This window comes from Plutella xylostella, chromosome 25 (assembly GCF_932276165.1).
Source record: "Plutella xylostella chromosome 25, ilPluXylo3.1, whole genome shotgun sequence".
Lineage (NCBI taxonomy): Eukaryota > Metazoa > Arthropoda > Insecta > Lepidoptera > Plutellidae > Plutella > Plutella xylostella.
In genome coordinates, this window is record NC_064005.1 from 4,151,831 (window position 1) to 4,170,215 (window position 18,385).

Sequence of the window (18,385 nt, forward strand, 5' to 3'; positions counted from 1 at the left end):
GATGTAATGGGAATGCAGGTAAGACGTCTGTTGAGGAGCGACATTATGGGAAGCGACGTTCAGGGAAAAATTTTTGTTGCACCAGAGTGGGCTAGGCTAAGTCATCAACCATGTCTTTGTTAAGTTACCGGCTGGGGTAGTCGTTTTATGAATTAGACATTTGACTTGATTAACTTTCGTAAATAATTCTTTTATTAACTCCACCTATTGGTTGTTTGCACAGATTTCGTTGTGGTTACATTTTACACACATACAAAAACAATTTGAAAGCAGTCGGAATGCGATGTGAAAGTGCATCTACACAGTGTGCAAAATAGACTCGCAACCTCTAAAAGATGAAATAACACTATTGTGGCAAATAATGTTTCACGACCGTTCTTGAGGTAAGACACTTTTAAATGAACTTTGTGTGGATGCACCAAAACAAACACCAAGTACCTGTTTGGTTTTATTGTGTATAGTATGATGTTAGCGTTTATATTGTACACAGAAGTCTGTATTGGTAGAAGAATATGATGTCATTGACAATGGGCGCACTTTATTGCAATATTTGCATTTGTTTTTAAGTGTAGAAAATAAACTGCAAAAGAAAACAAACTGTCTTTATCTTCACATACCTATATTTAAATTCATTAAAAAGTAACCATATCTTATCCATAATAATTATGTGTAACTCAATTAACAAACTCTACATCGCATGTTTATAAATATTTTCTTATATTTTATTGTATTGCGATTTTATAACTTTGTTAATCGCGTTAAACTCAACTTCAAAATAATAACACGACAAAGCTAATTAATTTTATAAGTTAAATTATTCGATAAATTGGAGACAAGTGATCAATTTCAGTTCATTGCACTGTTAGGCAGAGAAAATGACATTAAAAAAATCTTTCTTATTTGTACCGACATGATGTATCTATTCACCACGTATTCTAACAGAACTAAATACGTAAATAAGTCAACAAACAGATTGTAATATATTATGTAGTCTGAGCCTATCTGAAACCTAGTTAAACATTGTGAGATATGGCGTTTCGACTTTCTCCGTGTTCGGCATCATAAGGGTCACAGTGACAGTTAAATAAAGTCAATTTTTCTCTCCACCTTTATTTGCAAGGTGCGGGTGCCTATATAAATAGAGTGAGTCGCCCGCGCGCCTCAGTTGGTTTTTGATTTTTGAAGTGAACACTTCGGCAAAATGGCTCAATGTAGCCACGGTTCTCGTCGGCTTCGCTCCGACGGGGAAAAATATAATATTGAATTTGCGGAGTCCTCGCTGCCGGGAGCTGTAGCGTGATGCGGACCAGGCGGCGCGGGGCCTGCCGGCTGCTGCGCACGCAGCCATTGCTGAGGATTTCGCAACGAAAGTTTGAGTTGATAAGCCGTGAGTAAAATGCTATTATTTACTGCTTTTAAAAGCTCAGCCACTGGTCATAATGCTCCGGCGCTTGGGGTTTTTATCCCACGCAGTAGGGTCCGATTCAATAGTCGTGGTGATGATTGATCACATATTCCGGTCCTACTAGTGGCGCTTGAGCTAGATACTTACATTAATGACCGCTTTAAGTAAAGCATATGTTAATTTTATACAGGAAAAAATAATAAAAATATATTTTTCTACCCTCAATTTCTAATATTTTTAGATAACAGTAGATAAAAACTTTGCTATTACAATAATGCACTTGATTATAGCTTATGTAAGGCTTTACAAACAGGAGCTTTCCAGGACCGTCATAGGATTTTTTACAGGAAGCACGTGGCTCCGAGTTTCAGTATGTTGGGACATTGTGGCATGTGCGGCGAGTAATGTGATCCGCCGGTACCTACCCGCTGAGGGTAGGCAGGCCGATTCGGTGAAATTGAAGTTTCGTGTAACCTGCACCCGGCCCTGTGCTCCTGCGCTGGCCGCCGTCTCGTGGCACCTGCATCGCAGCGTACACCCGGCCCTGCGCTCCTGCCCTGGCCACCGGTTCGTGCCACCTGCATCGCAGCATACACCCGGCCCTGTGCTCCTGCGCTGGCCGCCGTCTCGTGCCACCTGCATCGCAGCGTACACCCGGTCCTGGCCCTGGCCACCGGTTTGTTGTACCTGCATCGCTGCATAGACCCAGCCATGCACTCCTGCCCTGGCGGCTGTACACCCGGTCCTGGCCCTGGCCACCGGTTTGTGCTACCTGCATCGCTGCATAGACCCAGCCATGTACTCCTGCCCTGGCGGCTGTGTTGTCCCACCTGCATCGCTGCGCACACCTGGCACTCCTGTTCTGGTTGCCAGATCCAAACGCCCCCTGTCTGGGAAGAGATTTTATGCTCAGCGGAACCGCCTGCACTATTGCTAGCACGGTCATCATCATCATCAGCCATCATTATGAGTGACTTATTTAGAAGGTATCGAGTAACGTGCGCTATTCATCAGTGATTTTGGCATATGCAGACGAACGTTTACTGCCAAGGTTGGTCATGTTAGCCATACAAGGGCACACCAACGAAGCATGAGTAACCACCTGCAGTCGCCGTAGCCGCATCGGCATGGATGACGACAAATCGGGTAACGTGCACCGCTTCTAAAAGTGTTATAGCACTTCAATTTGATGCCTCCGCTGAGGTAGGATATTCTATTAAAGCAGCTTTCTTCTGAACTCCCCAAAGTGACCTGTAGACTGCTCCTGGGGATAGTTGTGCAATCAATTTTTTATTTCGATGTCTCTGCTGAAGAAACTGTCTAATGCAGCTTTTGTTCTAAACTGCCTAAAGATCATTGGACTGCTCATGGGAATGGTGACGCACGGTAAGTACAGGAACGTTACTCTATACTGATGAGAAACGAACGAACGAGAGCTGTCGTGCAATCGGCACGTTTAATACATACAAACAGATAGAGCGGCTCGCGCCGCAGTGCACTGAAAGTTCGTTTTTCGTCATATAAAGTGACCCCCCAGACACTATCTTAAGTGTCATGACACATCGGCAGATTCCAGCTTTGAGTCTTTTCTTTTCTCGGCTGTGAGCAAAGTGAATCCCACCGGCGAGTGTTCAACCTAAAAGCACTGAGCTAATTCCTGATTTCGTGAAAGTCGCTGTTGCTATACCATACCGCTTCACAAGTTACCGAATTTATTATGATCCTACTGTCGGGTGATCATGATCGGAGTGTCATCGCGGTTTCTGAGTGGCACCATATTAGCTGTCTTCCTTATGTCCCAGTGGATTGTGAGTGTGTATAATCCGAGATCTTTGTTGAAAAATGCGTGAACCTCCTACGCAGCAGCTGTCTACTAGTTGTGTATCGAATAAATCGAGTAACGGTGCTCTTGCACGAGACGACTACCTTTTGGTAAAATTATAACTTCCACTATTCTGGGAACATGCATATACCTACTGTGTACTGTGTATCACATCACGTGTAGCCGCGGCCCTACTCAATGTACGGGGCTAGATAATAAACAATGGCAGTCGTCATTAAATTTCTATGAATTTCGAAGGTCATCATTTGGAGCACAATCCAAAGGGTGAAAGTACCTATTCATGCCTAAACGGCTTCTCTAATGAAAAGGTATTTTTAATTCGATTCTGGCGCAAATGTTTCATAACTATTTTTCAACACTGTATCTGCTGAAACTACTTAGACTGACTGGTTAAGATGCAGACGTGCCGTTTTCACAATTCCATTCTGAGTAATCCTCAACTGTTTTATGGATCTTTCAGTTAGTTACGTACCTAGTTACCTAGTAAAAAATTACTTGTGTCATGCTCGTACTCGCATCTCATTTAGGAGCTCTCTGGCCTCTAGCTGAAGGCTAGAACTGGTATATATATCTACTAAGCTAGTACAGAGTTATAACCGGGCAGCGGTGACGTGGTAGCTGCTTGATTTATTAGAGTTTGCGGAAAACTTTCTAAATAAGTAATAATTATTAGTCATAATATTAACTCTTCGCAGTTCTTTCAGAATACAATACCAGGTCGCTGAAGTAGGTAACCTTCCTTAGCTGGACAACAACAAGCCTTTTTGTTTTAAAGAATGTCACAGTTATTGGCCGTTCCACTGTCATATCGATGTCCAAGGACTGTTTCTTGGGTATAGCTAACTACCTAAGTTTACCTATAGATAGCCGCAAGCTATCTGCTGTTGGCGAACTGTCAGTTCTGATTGATAAGTCAGGCTCGAGGTGGCTCGTCCAACTGTCCATGTTCCCGCCGCCATGATTGTTGCCTCCACAGATTAGAGAGTCTATGTTGGCTGTCGTTGCATCAGGTCTGATCAGGTACAACTAACATCTTTACGTACCATCTTTATTTAATCGAGCTATTTTATTTTGTTTTATCCAGGTTGACTTGATGGTTTCAAAATCGAACCTACAACAATGTAAGTAGGTACCTACCTACGTACCTTTAAAGTTGCAATAAGGCGAAGCCTTAAGGTTTTGGCCGAGACCTGCCCTTAGTGTTGACGAACATACCTAAAGGTGACCTTGTTAATGTTTTTCATATGAAGTACTGAACATTTTACTTATCCTGGTGGCATGACTGATCATTTACCTACCCAGTTAAGACATGTTAGCCGGGTTTAATTTATCAACTATTATAATTGTTATTGTTGTGTTAATCAATCTTTATTAATTGATGTCATCTACCAAGGAATGCTGCCAGAGCTCATAATATTCACACATGATGATACAGAATGATAGTAGCCCACAAAATCGGTGCAAAGGCTTATAAAATAACTTTCCTTCCTAGTAGGACTGCACAGGAACTCGTTAACCGCCGAGCTAGTTAGAATACAAAATTAGACTGTGTGTTACCTACTTGTCAATCTAGAATATGAATATAGTGACCTGCATCATGTTTTGAAAAACTGAATACTTAGTTATCCGCCAGTGTCACAGCCTTCATCTAATCTTTTCCAGTAGCTGATGAGGCTGAGATATTTAGTAAAATTATCTTCCCTTCAAGCACCACTCCTCGTTCCAAGGACTAGATGCCGCGCCAGGTGTTGCAGGCCGTGTCCTCGTACAGGGCTGACTGAGCAGGTCCTCGAGGCTCTAGGGTCGGCTGCTGCATTTCTGAGGTCAGTCCAGAATTACATACCCTAGTCAGCATGTGCTGACCTGAGCCCCAGCGGCCTGGATCGATATTCTACATTTTACAGCTTTTAAATATTGTTGCAAAGTATTTCACTGGTTCCATCCATTCGGCTAGTGTATGTTAAAAATATTGCCTTGACAATAACAAGATTTTGATCAATAATTACTTATAAGTATTGCTTTCGAAGAGGCACTGTGTGTATCCATATGTATAAATACCTACCTATAGGTATAGTTACATACCTTCCATAACTTTCTGACAAGTCAGGAATAATAAGGAAGTACTTAAGTCTTTTGTATACATATACCTTTCTTTTTAGTATATCTATTACCTAGAAATCTATGCATTATAAATTTATAGATTCAAATATTTATCCACTGATATACTCATCAGTAGCTTATGGGTCACAGTTGGTTTTCTCTCCACCATGCGATAATAAACACATCTCACAATGTTTAACTAGGTTTCAGATAGGCTCAGACTACATAATAGACGCATTTTTCCTGAAATAAAAATGACATATTATGTATCTAGCCTATCTGAAACCTAGTCATTTCTGCATGGTGATATTACAACTGAGGCGCGCGGGCGACTCACTCTATTTATATAGGCACCCGCACCTTGCAAATAAAGGTGGAGAGAAAAATTGACTTTATTTAACTGTCACTGTGACCCTTATGATGCCGAACACGGAGAAAGTCGAAACGCCATATCTCACAATGTTTAACTAGGTTTCAGATAGGCTAGATACATAATATGTCATTTTTATTTCAGGAAAAATGCGTCTATTACCACGAGTGGCACCTCTAGCGATATACCTATTTTAGTTTATTTACATACATAAATAAGATTCGGAGATATATCGATGATGAGTGTTAATTGCTAACATTCATTCATCATTAAATTTACAACAAAAATAAAAGGTAACCCTTGTGGTCATGGTTATAGATTCTAGTTTTTGCACTGTTCTAGAAGTAAAAACTAAAAGCAAATTCTTATAGCACATGCTGCCTATCGGTATAAAGTATAAAGATACATTAATTTAAAATGGCGCTCATTTTGTTTCGCCATATTTGTATGACTGTCAATACTCCTGCCACCCACCATTTTCATCATAGATGGCCCTTGATCAGCGCGCGATTTATATTCGCTGCACTGCTACAAATTTAGGTATGGTTTTCACTGCTGCAACGGTGCAAAAACTCCCACTAGGCCATCAGGCTGCGCGGCGTTTAAAAATGAGACTTGACAACAACCAAGGCTTGTTATTGGTTCGTCTCACAAATGCATACTCATAATATGAATTCATACATATCGGCTTCCAAAACGCCAAACGACAAAAAATGAAACAAATCTATTGTATTTTTATAGGGTCGACGTTTCAAAAACCGATACAAAGTACGCTCTAACAAATGAAATCCTGTCGTTGGCTATTCTACAACGAATAACCGCAACGGTACAAGTCAGTCCACGGAATGTTCACATCGAAGGTTCCTGCCCTAATATTTCATAATTGAATAAGTATACATAAGAAATGATCATAAAAATATCCATCAAAAAGCTTTGAGAGTGTCATTTTTTGGTCACGGATATTTTATAGAAAATATTCATATAAAATTAAATAAGAAGCAACGTAAGGGCAGGAACCAGGAATGAAGACTCCTCAGCCAGAGTGTTGTCGTGTGAGATCCAAGTCGTCGGCACTGCGATAAGCTTACTTCACCCTTCATCAAGAGCATGCCGCTTTTGCCGCTTTCACAGCTGGAAACAAAAATACAACTTATAGTAAAATTTGACACAGGGTCGTCAAAACCATAGGATAATTGAACTTAATGGCGTTCCACGACCTTAGAAAATTCGCGAAAATTTACTAGATTTCACACACAAACTTGCTAACATTTGTTACTTTTGCAACACTCAATTTAAAAGTGGCCAAAGCAAAGGTTGCAACAACCATTCGTTCGCTTAGCCCCAGTTTCATCATACTCCGTTAGATCATAACCAGGGATTTGTATTATGAAGATGACGTATAATTGATGAACTAATCCATTGTAATGATCTAACCGAGTATGATGAAACTGGGGGTTAATGTCAGATTCTTGGTACCAGGTCAACCTTATGGATTCTCGGATGGCTGAAATCAATTTACTAGAAAATATAATGACGACGCAGCTATTTACCTTCCCTCTCCTTGCGCCTGAGCTTCTTGCGGCGCCGGTCGATGGCGGCGAGCTCGGCCTTCACCGAGTGGTACGCCTTGCGCAGATCCGCCAGCCGGCCCGTCAGCACGTTGATGCGCTTCTGACTGTCCCACGACGGGTCTACGGGTGGAAGGTTCTAGTTAGTAACTGGTCAGTTATGTCTTATTTAATATTGGTAAATGGACGATGAATGGCGTAGTGGTTAGTGACCCTGACTACTGAGCCGAAGGTCCCGGGTTCGATTCCCGGCTGGGGCAGATATTTGTTTAAACACAGATATTTGTTCTCAGGTCTTGGATGTGCCCGTAAAATGGAAATAGGCCCACCCCCTATTACATTGGGACTAACATAACACTCTGGCGAAAAGTGGCGGGATAGGCACTCTGCCTATCCCGCAAGGGAGTACATTAGTACAAGGCGTGTGTGTGTGTGTGTGTTTTTTTTTTATGGACGCACTCAAGTGGCTCCCCGAGTCTACCGAGTGTACATAAAGAATATGTATTGTTAAAAATGTATGGGATTAGGGCAAAATAATTGACAGATTATCAACTATACCAATAAACAAGGATTAATACTGTTTTGGGTGACATAGCCAAGAGCATACTGAAGTAATAGTAGGAATATTGACAATCTCAATCTTTGTGTTCAGAAATAAACGCCTGTATGTGCCCATTAGACCTCCGAGTGGCTGGCGACGTAATCGCCATACGTAAAAAAATACTACTCCTAAATAAGTATTTTTCTTTCACCCAGTTTCACCTAAATTTGTAGAAATTGCTTTTTGGCAATAAGCCCGCCTTTATATACGTTTGTGTTTTTTGATTTGTAACTGTTGTCTTTTATGTTTGCTTTTGTATGTGTACAATAAAGTATATAAATAAATAATAAGTACCTAAGTTAAACTACATAATCGGTCAAAAGAAACTGGCACCGTCCACACTTATTACTAAACCACCACTTACCCAGATCGACATAGAAGTTGTACTTGAGCGGCGGCGCGGGCGCGGGGGCGGGCGCCTCGTCGGTGTCTCGACGGGGGCGGCGGCCGCGGCGGGGCGCGCCCGCGCCCGAGCTCTCGGAGGCCTTGCGGCTGCGGACGCCTACTGATAGAGACAAATATGTAAATGTTAGATACCCATTGATTAATTTCTAATTGGGTTATGATTATGAGAGTGAAGACATAGCCATATTAATTTAGTGCTGTTTTCAATACTGTACAGTCAGTAAAATTTATATTGATGCCATCCCAGCGCAAACACATTAATTTTATGATCCACTGACGGGTGATACATGACATGAAAAATATTTAACTTTAATATAATGAATTATAATTTATTTAATTAAATATTTAGAGATTGTTTGTAAATAGATAAAATATTATTTCATTCATCTATCTTCCACCCATAAGCCTAAAAATCGGCTCTGTAGACAAATCTCAACTGCATTCTGATTAGGGTTCCTCCAACATCATTCACAATATATTTATGGAAGCATAATATACTGTGTTTGTGCTTACCGATGGGCTTGTCGATCTCCATGGGCGTCTCGTCTCGCCTCGCATCCTCCTCCTCCTTGCGCTCCACCGGGCTGCCGCGCTCCGACGCACTGCGCTCCCTAAGGAAAATATTTACAATTTGTTATATTTATTACTTTTGAGGGAGAGCCTTTTGGTAAGGTCATGAAGGCGGAAGACCACCAAGCCTTGTGGCGATCGTCGTATCTAAATTCTAAGGTTGGAGGTTGGAGATTGGACCTTCGCTAAACCCAGCGACGAATAGAAATATGGGTCGATTACACCTAACGAATACAGTGGTGAGACAGTATACTCGGCCGATTTTCGACCAATGAACCGAGTGCTTTGCCGAGGACACTGACTCGCCACTGTACTCGGTAGGTGTAATCTAGCGCTCACGCAGTAACCTGGATGAAATGGTGCCAGCGTGATAGTACTACTATTACTATGCCAATTAAAACATGATATATATTCTTATACACAAAGCACACATCGGCGCCTACACTACCTTTGTCTCTCTTTACATCTCTACATGATTAGTAAATGGGGTACGTTACTGACCGTATAGGCGAGTGCGGCGGCGGCGGCGGCGACGCGGTGGGCGAGCGCTCCTGTCCCTCGCGCCGCCACGACGGGTTCGCAGTGTTTGGGTTCGCTTCTGTGCGACGCTCTTCTGTAAATATGCATTTATGATGACGTATTAAGGTCGAAAAAAGACGAGTGTTTATACATTTGAATGTTCTGCAATACGAGATGTCAATTTGCGTTTGGAATACGTCCAAGTAGAGTTAGAAGACTTTTTACTTTAGCTTTATTTAACAATGGCCGTCATTTTGGTGATCTGGCAACATTCAAAACACGCAGAGTATAAAATTTATAATAAAATAAGCTATAGGTATTTTATACTGGGTGAAATTTTATTATTGACATTCTGGTTACCAGTTCAAAAAGTTTCTCATATATCGGCTATGGCTAAACTTTACTGTAAAAATTCAACCAAGAAGCATAAAACGTATGTATACTTACTAGTGGTCTGCGCGCGCGCAGCCGAGGCGAAGGGCGCCTGCGCGTCGGGCTCGGGCTCGGGCGCGGGCGAGCCGGGGATGCTCTCCTCGCACAGCAGCAGCGAGATGTTGCTGTCCTGCTCTAGCGCGCCGCTGCAAGCGTCTACGAGAGCCGAGCCGATGCCGCCCGCTACTACTACGCTCGCGCCTGGAAGAGGTGATGTTTAGGATGAGGATTCAGTATGGTAAGTGTAAGTTTTTATAATATAAAAGGGTGGTGACTGGTCACAGACAGACGGACAACAAAGTGATCCTATAAGAGTTCCTTTTTACTTCTGAGGTACGGAACCCTAAAAAGAAGAATGTTTGACGAGTATTTACAAGTTTTGTCATTCATGTTTTGTAGGTGCAGCCGTTGCATTATATGCAAGAGTATGCAAATTTTCTCGTTGCGTAAACTGTCAAAGTTACAGTTTATACAACTTTGTTTATTACTGCACTAATTTGTTTATTTCATATGCACATAATTAACTCTAACTTACTGCTCCCGTGTATCAAAGACCAATCCTAAAACACAACTTAACACCTAGCGCGACAGAGACAGCTCTACTCACTATGTTTCCTCTCGTTCTTGCAGGCGTCTTCCAGCATGAGCAGCGACTCGCCGGCGGACCACTCGCCCGGGGACTTGCCGATGTGCGTGCGCGACACGCCCGCCGACCAGCCCTCGATGTTCACCTTGTCGATTATTAGCCTGCCGAGTTGTGTGGATGTGAGTTAGGTAGCTTGGAATGGGGTAGAGATACTGAATTTAGAAGTGTTGCTTGTCGAACATATATGAACTGTCTACATGGAGACCAGCCCACCTTGTCGATTATTAACGGTAACGGTAACGGTAGTGACGCTTAATTTAGAAGCATTATTTATGTAAATACTCTACATGGAAAGAAGTCTTATATTTATTCACCTTGTCAATTATTAACCTGCAGAGTTGTGTGGACATGAACTAGGTAGCTTGGAATGGGGAGGGTAGTGCCGTCCAATTTAGAATCGTCGAAACCTAAATGACTACATGGAGAGGAGCCTTATATGTTCACCTTGTGACGAGTGGCCGAGTGACAAGCGAGTGCGTGTTTATACGTGCCGAGCGGGATAGCGTGTCGCTGCGGGGGCAGAAGAATATCGGGGTGGTGGGATCTCCGCCTAGTAAACAAATTGGGATGCTAGTGACAGTGACTCTCTCGCCTCTTTTCTCGACTGAGTACTCGGCCCAGCACTCGTCAAAGTGTTTATACCAACCGAGCACTGACTCGCCACTGTACTTGTTAGGTGTAATCGACCCATTAAGGATGATGCCAAGTTAATAGTTTTTAGAAACTGCTGGAGAGGCTTTCTCGAATTAAAAAGTGGATCCTAGATTTTGACGCATATTTCCATTGACGCCAGTTTTTAATTATTTATAATTGTTGGATACTAGCAATTTTATGGTAAATAAACATGAAATTACCTTCTATCAGAATCATCTGAGTCGCTCGATTCACTTCTACTTTCAACTGGGAACGGAGGCAGCGGGATCTGGCTGATGTTGGCGGTCTGGTTGATCTGGCTTGACAACTTCTGTATGGTGTCACTTAGAACCTTATTGCTCTTCCCTTGCGGCGCTAGTAGTTCAGCTACACTCTTACGTCTCTCTAGAACACTCAATGGACTCTGAAGTCTTGGTGGCGACGCCTCCTTAGGCCTAACCTTTTTGATGTCACTCAATTCACGTTTGGCATCCGTAAATTTGGATGGCTCGCCAAATATAGAATCAGGTGCGTCTGGTGTCTTTCTAGCCAGATCTTTCTTGGCTGAGCCTGGTCTGGATTGTGGTTTGATCATTTCTTTGCCAAGTGGCGTTTTGTTTTCTGGAACGGGTGATAGAGAAGACTTGGCGTCTGGTTTGGTAACTTTGAGAGCATCTTTCTTGGGTGTTTTCGGTCGGTCGGCGGCGTCGGCGGTGGCTGGCGGTGGGGACATGGACAGTCTCTTAGCGCTGTTGATGGCTTTGAGGAGTTTCTCTGCTATCTTAGGTCCTTCTGAGTGTAGAAGGAACCCGGGCGGCGGGTCCGGTAGTACGTCGATCCGGGCCGGACTGTCCGGTTCTGATTTATCCTCTTCTGTATCGACTAGCGGACTAGCAGGCGGCTCAATCTTCTTTGGTGTTTTTGGACTTGGCACTGGCTCAGGTTGCACCTTCTCTTTCTCTTCTTTAACCTTTGGTTTCTCTTCTTTAACTTTTGCTTTCTCTTCTTTAAGTTTAGCTTTCTCATCTGCTTCAGCCTTCTTGGCTTTCCTCTCCTTTTCTTCCTGTTCAAGTTTCTTAGATTTCCTCTCTTTCTCTTCCTGTTCCAGTTTCTTCTTCTTTTCCTTTTCCTCTTGTTCCAGCTTCTTGGCCTTACGCTCCTTCTCTTCTTGTTCAAGCTTCTTAGCTCTCTTTTCCTTTTCTTCTTGCTCAAGTTTCTTAGCTCTTTTTTCCTTTTCCTCTGCCTCTGCCTTTTTGGTTTTCTTTTCTTTGTCTTCCAGTTCGCTCTTCTTAGCTTTCTTTTCCTTCTCTTCGAGTTCAACTTTCTCTTTCTTAGCTTCAACCTTGACTTTAGTCTCCATCTCTTTGGGTGGATTTTCGCTTGGCAGCGGTATGTCGAGTGGCACCACCGGGCTGGGCGCCGGCGAGCTCGGCAGCGGAATGTCACTTCTCTTTATAATCGACGGCAGCGACAAATCACTTAGCTTGATAATCGTTATGGATTCAATGTTGGGCACATCTTTCACATTAGCCAAGTGAATGCTTGTCTCAGCTGGTTTTGGAGGAGTATTCTTAGGTATTTCGTGTTTAGTTGGCGTCACCTCTTTAGGCGATTGTGCTTCTAGAACCAACACTTTGGGTTCCTTGGGTTCTTCTTTAACTACAACCGGAGACTTCGGAGTTTCAGGACTCTTAGGCGGAGCCGGTGGCTCTGGTGTAAGGTCCCTGGGCTTCTCTCTCGGTTTCACGTCTTCCTTCATAATCTCATCAGAATCGTCTGAAGACTGTTCGTCATCAGCCGGGCTGTCCGGAGAGTCATCTATCAGCTCCCGTAGCTTAGACACTTTGCTTTTCTTAGAATACGTCTCTTGGTTCTTAGCCGGCGTGAACCCTTCGAATATCGGTCCGGAGCTGCCCTCGAATGGGAAGGAATCATCGTCCATTGAGAACATTGCGTCCTTGGAGTCCTCCTCAGGGCTCTGGCCGGGGACTTCCCTAGAGGAGAAGTCTCTGAAGGGCGACAGCGATGGGGACCTCAACGCCGGCCGTCTCAGCGGGTCCTCTGATATCTCTTCACTCAGCGACTTGGACAACGTCGACGTGTACTTGCTTGGAGAAATATCGTCAAATATTCTATGCGTGCGCTTCTTCTTATCATCATGCAGCTCCAACTCAAAAGGCTCCGGTTCCTTAAACTCGTAAACATCCTCCGCTTGCTTATCAGGTTGTGTTTCAGGCTGGCCAGTGACCTCTTTCTCCTCAGTCTTAGTTGCGTCTTCTGGCTCCTGTTTGACTGTGTGTAGTCCTTTCAGTTCTGATCGTATCTCGTTGAGGTCGTAGTCACGGCCCTGGTGGCCGGGCGGCGGGGGGCGCGGCTTCTTGGCGGGGGAGGGGGGCGCGGGGCGCGCGGGGCGCTTGCGCGGCTTGCTGGACCCGTTGCTGTCGCTCGACTTGCCCGAGTCCTTGTTGGGACGCGATGGCGCTGTTGATGTGAAGGATGGTTTAGCGTTATAATTCATGCCAACTATATATTCATATGTATTCATATTTATAAATGCAAAAATGCAAAATCCTACTGTGCACCATTTATTTTAATGCCAATGCATAGGGGACCTTACAAACTGAGTTGGCTTACTTAGCTAGAGGATACCTTTTTGTGGTAAGTATACTGTAAAAATGCTAAACTTTTTTTTCCAAGTGAAACAATTGAATAAGTAATTCGTAAATATGACTGTCTTATGATTTACTGTACTGTTATCGAGACTAGGGCTGAATGTGCTTACGTTTACTGCTGGACAATGATTTATCATCCAACTTCTTGGGCGGTCGCTTGTGGTCGCGCGGCGCGCCCGCGCTGTCCGAGTCACTGTCGGAGTCCGTGCGAGCCAACGATTCTGTAAATAAAAACATATACATCAGCATAATCTTATCAACTGCTATCCTAACCATATCACACATTTGACTATAGTGTAACCATTAGTGATGTGCACTCCCTGAGGTATGCGCACAGCGAGACGGGGGGGGGGGGGGGGGGAATAAGCTACTGCGCTGTCACGCTTGTGGCGGCCTCGCCCCGCATCTCGCCGCGCATGCATCAGGGAGTGCACAGCACTAATGGTTACACTAATCGCCACACTATAATTATCATCAATGATTGATTCTATTGGTACATCCAGATTCAAGTTGACTCAGCGTTACCATCATCAGCAGATATAGTACTCTATCGCGGCTCATTACAGCAAGATAATTTTTCCATGCAAGTGGATGAAGTGGATTATTGGTATGAGAATAAAGTCAATTTACCTTCAGTCCTCTTAGCTCTTACTCGCCGTGTGCTGCTGCTGTTCTGTAATGTGATAAAATATATTAGAACCAAAGAAAATGAAACGCAGGCATAATTAATCAAATAATTATGTTGATTTGGAAATATTTATGTTGAATTGTGACTATTTCTTGTTAAATATGCTATGTTATTTGTATGAAATCAATGCTCATGAATTCCGATAGCTCTATCAATCACAAATCACAGCATATTTCAGTCCACATTTCGCTGGTTCGATTCCCGGGCCAGACACTCCATCTCAAATGCAGAAACACATAACTCAACCCTACCTTCTTATTATGCGTGCGGTCATGCTGAGACACGTTCAACGCTATCCGCTGCGGCTTGATCCACTCATCATATCTGGTGTTCCACCCGGTGTAGTGCACCCGCAGCATGCCCTCTGCAGATATCTCGATCACCTTCGCCTCGTATGTCACCTGAAGCGGTAAGGAGATAAGGAAATTAGGATCTTCTAGTGGAACGCTGGGGCTTAAAGTAGAAATGTTTATTTGGGATTCGGGGGCATATTTCGCAATGCACAATGCAAACAAATATGGAGGATATGGTTTAGGGTGAGGCTCTATTGGTGCGTTGCGTTGGTGTCGCATCGTCGCAAAGATACGGTCATGTAACATTATTTATATGGCAGCGACGATGCAACGCAACAATGGGGCCGCGCCCTTTAAGTTTAAGATCATAATAATTGTAGTACTTATAAATTAAAAGCTATTTTTGTTAAATGTTTCTAATTATACTTATTCATGCAAATCAACTTTAAGAGCTGAACTATGTATCTCAAACAACACACATAGTATAACCCATCCATAAAAGAAAGGAACCCAAAATGGCGCGTGTACTCAACCTTTATTCACACAATTACGAAATCCGCAACACAATCGAAAATCTACCAAAACTACCAAACGCTCACAAAACAGCAGACCAAACGATAATTGCGCAAACAAATCGAATAAATACAATATTTATTTATTTATGTACTGTCTCGCAAGCTCTAACTACCAACTGAACGAGGCTATACTCGTCGCCATTTTGGATTCCGCTCCTCAACGGCCCGGGTTATGACAAGAGAAGTGTCCACTCACCACGCTAGTTTTCTGTCTCACCTTAGACTCTGACTGTGTGGGCCCGTAATAGACCTTCAGTTTGTCGCCCACTTGCGCCTTTGTTGACGTGCCCACTATACGACGTGGCTCGCTTGTTGATGGTCTGGAAATTTGATGATGTTCAATTAAATACGGTGTAATAGTGAAATGGACAACATTTCATTTTCTTTACCCTATATTTTTATTAGCTATTCGGAAAGTTTATAAAAAATAAGAGGACCCGTATTTTTTTATTTTGTATATACATTAGTTTTTGCATGTTATTTTTAACTTTACAGTTAATTATTTTAAAACCGGAAGTGACTTCACATATTAGGCTCAATTTTTATTTTTGTCTTTTGCCTTTGCTTTGAAAAAAAATATAAATGACACTGACAAATGACATTTAAACTTTGTTTACCTGCCAACCAACAAATGGGTCATTTTCAAATGAAATTGATATTTCTGATGATACAAAGTATTATCATGTAAAAAAAATAAGCAGAAGAATTTTTCAGAAGTGGCCTTTGGAGCTAAATCTCGAAATGGTTTTCGATTTATAGCAGCTTTAGTTTTTTGAAATGTTGTCCATTACATGTAATTTAGGTATATCTATTCGTATACAATGCCGATTTGAAACTTTGCATATCTCTAAAGGGAGACTTGAAGTTGAAAAAACATCCCAATTCCAATCTATTTAGTCGTCCATTCTTTCATACTTACGGACGACATGCTTCAAAGAGTGAGGTTTGTCGTCAAACCTCCAGAAATATGGTTATTTGGGCATGGGTGTTAAATAAATACATAGACTGAACACTAACTGAGTTTCTACTTTGGACTTTATGCTATGGGGATTTTCACGAATTCCCAAAGTTGTAGAAGAAAACTTGTTCAGAACGAGCTCACCACCACCTTTCAGCTTACTATACCACTTTTGCTACACCACTTACACAAGAACAATACAATTTTAATTCAGTATAAAGTTTTTCATTCTCTTTTTCGCTTCCCTCCGGCTCCAATACTCACTCAGTAATCTTCCGCTTCCTGGGTCGCTTGCTGCTATTGGACGCGATTGTGTTCCCGCTGCTGCACGAGTTGGCGCTCTGGCTGCGGCGGCTCTGCAGCTTCTTCTGCACCAGGCCGCATCTGCGGGGCGTGCCGGATAGCACACTGAGATACGTTATTATGGAATACATGGAAAGACAGGCTGTATGTGATTGGGGCTTAGGAATTTGGATACTTCTTTGTTAATTTACTGGTTAAGGGAGGAACGTTTTGGCAGTTCTGACGATGGTCAATCAGATTGTAAGTTAAAGTAGGCCAGTAAAATTTGCCTAAGGATAACCCTTTGGGGCAGATAACATTTCAGGTGGCAAATTGAGAGTTGGCGCTCTGGCTGCGGCGGCTCTGCAGCTTCTTCTGCACCAGGCCGCATCTGCGGGGGGTGCCCGACAGCACGCTGTGATACGTTATTATGGAATAGATGTAGAGGAAGGCTGTATGTGGTTATAATGTATCGGATTTCTGAAGATGGTCAATGAGATTGCAAGTTGTAAGTAGGCCAATAGAATTTTCCAAAAGATAACCCTTTGGGGCAGATAACTTTTGTGAATACCACAAACTGGCAAAGATAGCAAGGCACACGAAAGGGGCTTTCTCGAGTGAGGTATCACTTGTTTACTTTAAGCGTTTATAAAAATACCTAGCTAATTAGAGTGTACTACCCCGAGAAACAATTGTATTGTTTGGGGTGTTATGCATAAATGTATATGTCTTTTTTGAAAATGAATAAACGATTTAATTTTTTTTTTCTTATAGTATGCATACCTCCTGGCCAACCTGAACAGTCAGCGACTGATGCCAATCTGACTAGCTAATCCTTTTACCAGGGTGGCCAACCCTAGACACGATAAAAATATTTCTTCGAGTGGAGACCACAAACTGGCAAACACAGCAAGCACAGAGATTGGTAGTAGATGATTATTGGAACTACATATTGTTACTCAATAATACCTGGAAGCTCGTCCAGAACTGTCGCTGTCCGTGGAAACGTGCGGCCGCCGCGACGACCGCGAGCTGCCCGGAGTGGGCTCACCTGAAATATATACCGATATTATTGCAATGTTCACTGGTTAACGAGTCCTCTCTTAAACTCGTACAATGAATGTCAAACCAATGAAATCGCCGTGTATAAACACAGATTGAGCGATCTAAAATATCAGGAACCGTGCTATAGAAATTGGTTATAAAGGCAAAAGTAGTGTGGCTATACAGGGTGGCCCAAAGAGTGACGTCCAAAGGAAAATGTTTGATTCCTTAGGTCAAGGGGTAGCCAAATCACCCCCATGTATGTTCAGCAATTTTTAGTAGTTTAGGAGTTATGATTTTTTTAACAAATTTTCTACGAAAATCGACCTCAGTGGATCAATTATGTTTTATTATTTTTTTGGATAACTTTTTTAAATTATTTTTTATTTTTGTGTCATCCTCTTAAGTTGTTCTTTTAACCATAAAAGTTTCAGCTTCCTAGCTGTAATGTAAGTTAGTTATGTTTATGTCGAAAGTTCAAATTATATCATCGAGCTAGACTGCTCTGAATTTTCTACTTGAAATTAAAAATTTAAATAGATATTCTCATGGTCCCTTATTAATTTTAAAAACTCCGCAAGGTTCCAAAATAAAATAAAAATAAAATATTGCTTAATGGGGTATTATTTGCAGAAAACAGCCTTCAAAGGTACTTGGGTGGAAATTACCTAATTAGTAAATTGTTTCAGAAAGTTGAAAGATTCCTGTTATGTCATTATTAAGGACTAATTCAGTTAGAAAAAGTATCAAATTAAAGGGAAAATAAAATTATTTACATTTT

The 18,385-nt window shown here is 42.4% G+C and overlaps 1 protein-coding gene across 2 annotated transcripts in view; it reads right to left on the reverse strand.

Annotated features, from left to right (window-relative positions):
* Positions 1-5,880: 5,880 nt before the first annotated feature.
* LOC105382411 (AT-rich interactive domain-containing protein 4A) overlaps positions 5,881-18,385 on the reverse strand; it is a 28,689-nt gene continuing 16,184 nt past the window's right edge. Inside the window, exons 13-26 of one of the 2 annotated variants that reach the window (XM_048630283.1) lie at positions 17,530-17,611; positions 16,543-16,686; positions 15,517-15,640; positions 14,704-14,853; positions 14,395-14,437; positions 13,875-13,985; positions 11,314-13,573; positions 10,421-10,560; positions 9,829-10,014; positions 9,364-9,475; positions 8,806-8,903; positions 8,252-8,389; positions 7,269-7,409; positions 5,881-6,849 (exon numbers count right to left, since the gene is read on the reverse strand). In XM_048630283.1, the coding sequence (XP_048486240.1) occupies positions 6,818-6,849; positions 7,269-7,409; positions 8,252-8,389; positions 8,806-8,903; positions 9,364-9,475; positions 9,829-10,014; positions 10,421-10,560; positions 11,314-13,573; positions 13,875-13,985; positions 14,395-14,437; positions 14,704-14,853; positions 15,517-15,640; positions 16,543-16,686; positions 17,530-17,611 (3,761 nt within the window). In that variant the 3' untranslated portion in view covers positions 5,881-6,817. Of the gene's footprint in view, positions 6,850-7,268; positions 7,410-8,251; positions 8,393-8,805; positions 8,904-9,363; positions 9,476-9,828; positions 10,015-10,420; positions 10,561-11,313; positions 13,574-13,874; positions 13,986-14,394; positions 14,438-14,703; positions 14,854-15,516; positions 15,641-16,542; positions 16,687-17,529; positions 17,612-18,385 lie in introns of both variants that reach the window. The other variant, XM_048630284.1, reaches the window with a different exon arrangement.